At 36.5% G+C, this 4,867-nt stretch overlaps 1 protein-coding gene across 2 annotated transcripts; it reads right to left on the bottom strand.

Moving 5' to 3' along the window:
* Positions 1–501: 501 nt before the first annotated feature.
* On the bottom strand, positions 502–1,537 carry LOC106954699 (protein S100-A1-like). 2 transcript variants are annotated; one of them, XM_015044401.1, is made up of 4 exons: positions 1,467–1,537; positions 1,263–1,298; positions 1,033–1,189; positions 502–751 (listed from the first exon to the last, which is right to left on the bottom strand). In XM_015044401.1, the coding sequence occupies exons 3-4, from the start codon at positions 1,168–1,170 to the stop codon at positions 590–592; spliced, it is 300 nt and encodes a 99-aa protein (XP_014899887.1). In that variant the 5' UTR covers positions 1,171–1,189; positions 1,263–1,298; positions 1,467–1,537; the 3' UTR covers positions 502–589. The 2 variants fall into 2 exon arrangements, with proteins under 2 accessions (XP_014899887.1, XP_014899888.1); XM_015044402.1 differs by having other exon boundaries at positions 1,263–1,290; positions 1,465–1,517.
* Between the last annotated feature and the right edge of the window lie 3,330 nt (positions 1,538–4,867).

The following is a 4,867-nucleotide window of genomic DNA, read 5'->3' on the forward strand; positions in this document are numbered from 1 at the left end:
GAGCCTCGCAGGAAATGGTCTGATTTTATGACCAATTTTTCCCCTAAAAGATAATAAAGTCACTTGTTTGTCCCTTCAGTTGAATGCAGAACTGTTGGAAAATTACAGACTACAGAAACATCAGGAGATTCACTATAAATATAAAAATAAAATTCATTCATGGTTAAAAAATATATTGTTTTTCATTCAGTGAAGTCAGTGGATCTGAGTTTCCTTTAAGTAAAAACAATTATTGAAAGAAGACTTGAACATTTTCCTTCTTTTATGCCCTCTTTCTACCCTGTTCTTTGGTCAGGTGTGCTTTCCATATTGAACTTGCGCCCTCTTGTGGTAGGGATTTTGAAAACTCTGCACATTTGCACTCAGCTGAAGGTGATGAAAATTACTAATGTTAGCGAGTTTGCGCACAAAACATGTTTAATAAATCTCCACCAAACCGGTTTTTGCCACATTTTCAGTTTTTCTACAACTTCAAAAATAAAAACAAATGAATGACAGAGCTGCATAAAGATTTGGCAGCAAAAGGTTTTATTTATTTAATGTCAAACCAAGAATTTTAATTCATCAGTGGTTTTTGGCCTGCTCAGTCTTACTTTCCCTTCTTTGATTTTTTCATGACTTCTTGAAGGGCCGCAAAGTTCATAGAAGCGTATCCTGCAATCATCATAGCAAACTCCTGGAAGTCGACGGCTCCATCCTGGTTGAAGTCTACGCCTTTGAATATCTCTTCTCCAATGTTTTTACCACCCGCCTGGGGAGAAATTAAAATATGAGTAAAAGTTTACTTATTAGCAATATTTCACCTTAAATTACCCCCATGAGGTGCACATTTGGGTAATTTATTAAATTTTTTGCAGATGTGTGAATAGATCAAACATCGCAATGTAACATTTTTTCTGCTTAGTGGGTTATAAACCTTAATTAGTAAAAGCATACTCATAAATAAATATAAGTGCAGAAATATCTAGGCCACACATATTGTGCGAATTTGGTAATTGTCTCACACCAAAGCTGCGCATGTGTTCGCCTCACCTTGAATGAGGGTATCTGTTCATTCAGCAGCTGCAAAAAAGCTTGTTTGGTCAGCTTTCCATCGTCTCCTTGCTTCTCCATGAAGACGCTAAACAAGAGACCCAATGCCATCTCGCATTCAGTAATTTCTTCAGCCATTTTCAGACAGGATAACGATCTGGACACAAAAACAGTAGTCAGAATCACATTTTAAAAAAATAACTGCATCCAGTTTACATTTTTAGACATACCTAACAAAAGCAGAGCAAGTTTCTTGACGCGTGCACCTGAAAAATTTGGATGTAAACAGTTATGGTTCAGTGTGCAAAATTGTCAGTCCATACCCATTCACAGGAATTCATTGTCCAGCAAAACTGGAGGAATTACGTGGGCAAAATTTGCAGAAAAGTTCAGTAACAACAAAAATACAGCACTTAGTTTAGTCCGGAGCTTACCTGGATCCAGAGGCGAGTCCACAGTGAGATCTCTGCTGTTTGGGAGGGTTTAAATAGAGTGAATGGCACAACCTCCGGACCTCCAACACACATTTTTTTTTTTTGTGCCATGACCTGTTTAACAAGTTGTATGAAAATGTTATATAACAGCCCACAATCACACAAACAACAAACAGGAATTCATCATTTAAAATGCATTTCAAAAGCCCTGTAACCAATGAAAGTGGCACATGTTCTCACACAACAACTACAACCTATTAGTGGATAACTGCAAAGACGAAAAAAAAAAAATTGGTCCATGGTGTTCAATTATTTTTTACAAATAAAAACCTGAAATTGTGTGTGATCTGTGTTCAGCCCACCTGGATCAGTACTTCGTAGAATTAGTTCTGTTTCAATCTATCTTAGGCTGTAGGTTTAGGGTTGACGACCTGCTGGAAGATGAACCTTTACTCTAATCCTAAGTCTTTTACTTTCTGTGTTCATCACAGTCTTGACATCAGTTGCGACTATCTTGTGCCTATTGAAAAATAATCTTCTCCGCAGCATGATGCTGCCAACACCAAATGCAGAGGCTTCCAGTACTCATGTTTTCTCTGTTCTGATCAAAGCGTCTCCTTCAGCTTTGCTTCCTTCCTGCTACTAAAGCCAGATTTGTGGGATTACCTGACTTGAGCCGTGGATTAAATTAGGGATATTTGAGTAAAATAGTCACAACACTCTTTCCACGTTTTTATTGGTTTCGTAACTTGCAGTCAAAACTGGTAAAGATGCAACCCAAAAGAGTTCCAACTGTGGTTGCAAAATAAAATGGATTTATTTTTTTTACTTTTGGTGTTAGGCGAATACAAACACCTCAGATGTTACATTTGTAAAAAGTTTGAAAACCATAAAATGGAAACGTAAACGGTTTCCAGTGTGGCGCAGTGGTTACCGGGTGTGACAAATCGAACTTGTTTAAACCCGGCTCAACGGATAATCAACAGCTTTGTTTCAAAGTATGTTAGGGAGTGGTGCAGAGCGCAAACACAAAACTGGACTGGTGAGTTTGGGTTGGCAGTGATCTACATGCAACTACTGGAAAAATACAAACTTTCCACATGATAGAAAACACACGGTACTTTGTAATATGTGAAAAAAATTAAATAACACTTTATTCTCTGTTCCTTGCAAACAAAGCAGTATTAGGAAATACAGTATTGATGGAATAATGATGCTGCTTGGAATGCTGAGAATGACGAGTATAAATCAGTAGTTTGTTAGTGTGGGAGTCCTTTAATGCAGTATTATGTAACCTCAAAAGATCAGTTTCTACAAATAACATCTTTCTTTTAGTGGTGCACCCTGCACATATTGTGTTTATGTTTTTATGTAGGCCTAATTCAGGCTTTCATGAAGTCACAGTAATAATGTTTGCATTGTTAAAGTGTTAGATATGGGACAAGTGCCTGCAGGTGAACTGAAAACAAGGGACATTTCCTGGATAGGAAATGAAGGAAGAGAGAAATGGTCTAAACAAAGTCTTCACAGGCTTGCAACAAGATAAAGAGAGATCAGGTAGAAGACCAAATTATTCCTTGTTTTTACAAATAAGGAGAGCATTATCACGGGCTGATGCGATTCAGTGAAGCTGAAGACAAACACTTCAGATTTTATATTTTGTAAGAAATTTAAGAACCAAGAAACTGATTTGAATGGTTGAAGTTATGCAGTGGTTGCAGGGTATGACAAATCAAGCTTGTTTAAACTTGGCTCAGCGGGCAATCAATAGCTTTTTTTCAAAGTATGTTTGGGAGTGGTGGAGAGCGCGAACAGAGAGCATGTCAGGTGAGTTTGGTTTGGCAGCAGCTCATGGAAACTACATAGAAAAGTACAAACACTTCACATGGTACAAAACAGGAGCATGCACCAAGAAGAAGAAGCGCCTTTTTGTCTAACAACAATTGTACTGATTTGGTCACTTAATATGAAAAAGTAAATCTAAAACACCATTTTATACGCATAAGGTTACAAGTGGGACAAGTGCCTGCAGGTAAACAGTGAAGACAAAGACCATTTTCTTGAACAGGAAGTGAAGGAACTAATCAGAAATGGTCTAAACAAAGTTTTCACATGCTTGCAACATGATAAACAATTACAGCAAACATTAAATAGAACTTTTGAGCCAAAGTTTTCAAATCATTACTTGTTTTTAGAAGGGCATTATTATTATTATTATTATTATTATGTTTCCACAAATTTTACATTCTGGTTTTCCACAATTCTTTCAGCAGCTAAATGTGATTTGTGATGCCAGAAATAAATATAACCTGGAGTTACATATATAAACTTGATCAAAGCTTCATGAAAACATAATTCACAGGTTAAATGCTGGACAGCACAGACCGGTTGGTAATAAGCCACACCCTGTGCATGTACAAACAAGCCATGCAAAAAAAATCCAGATTAGATCAAAAAGTAATAAGTGAATACACCAATGTAAAATTTTTGGTGGCTAAAATAAACTCAGTAGGAGCTGCAGAAATTATGTTTACAGAGCATTAATTAGTTGAGGAGTCCACAAAGCTGAGCTTTATGGAAATGACACGGTTGTAAGAAATCCAGAAGAAGTCCAATTTAAAAACTGCTAACTGTGTTGTTTATATCATTATATATACAGCTCTGGAAGAAATTAAGGGACCACTTAAAATGATCAGCTTCTCTGCTCTTTATATTTATATGTTTGAGTAAAATGAACATTGTTCTTTTATTCTATGAACTACTGACAACATGTCTCTGAAATTCCAAGCAAAAGTATTTCCAGAAAATGAGAAACGGTCAAGATAACAAAAATATGCAGCGCTTTCAGACCTCAAATAATGCAAAGAAAACAAGTTCACATTCATTTAGAAACAACGATGCTAATGTTTTAATTCAGGGAGAGTTCAGAAACCAATGTTTGGTGGAACAACCAGGAGGTTTTAAAAGGGCTTCAGCGCAGTTTTTCCAGAGCTGTACATACATCGCACTGTTGGAGAAATATAAATAAACTTCCTAACTTGTGTACTGTACAACCAATGTTTATCTGCTGATGTTACTTTCTAATATTCTGGGACATTTAAATAAATTTCTACAAATAAAAATCCCAACTATTTTGTTTGCTACTCCTGTCAGGTTCAAAACATCTACCTAATCGTATTTTCATTTGGGGCCCCTCATATCCATCCATCCATTTTCCACGCCTTTATTATTATTATTATTATTATTATTATTATTATTATTATTATTATTATTATTATTATTATTAACTAATAAGCAGAGAGCGTGAGACCCCAGAGCATTTCCTTTCTCTCTCCCAGTATTATCCAGCTCTCTCCCCGCTGTGTGCCTCGCCATTTGAAGGCATCTGGTGAGGGAGGGGT

The sequence above is a fragment of the Poecilia latipinna genome, unplaced genomic scaffold (genome assembly GCF_001443285.1).
Source record: "Poecilia latipinna isolate Pla-1442-1.1 unplaced genomic scaffold, P_latipinna-1.0 Scaffold673, whole genome shotgun sequence".
NCBI classification, from domain to species: domain Eukaryota; kingdom Metazoa; phylum Chordata; class Actinopteri; order Cyprinodontiformes; family Poeciliidae; genus Poecilia; species Poecilia latipinna.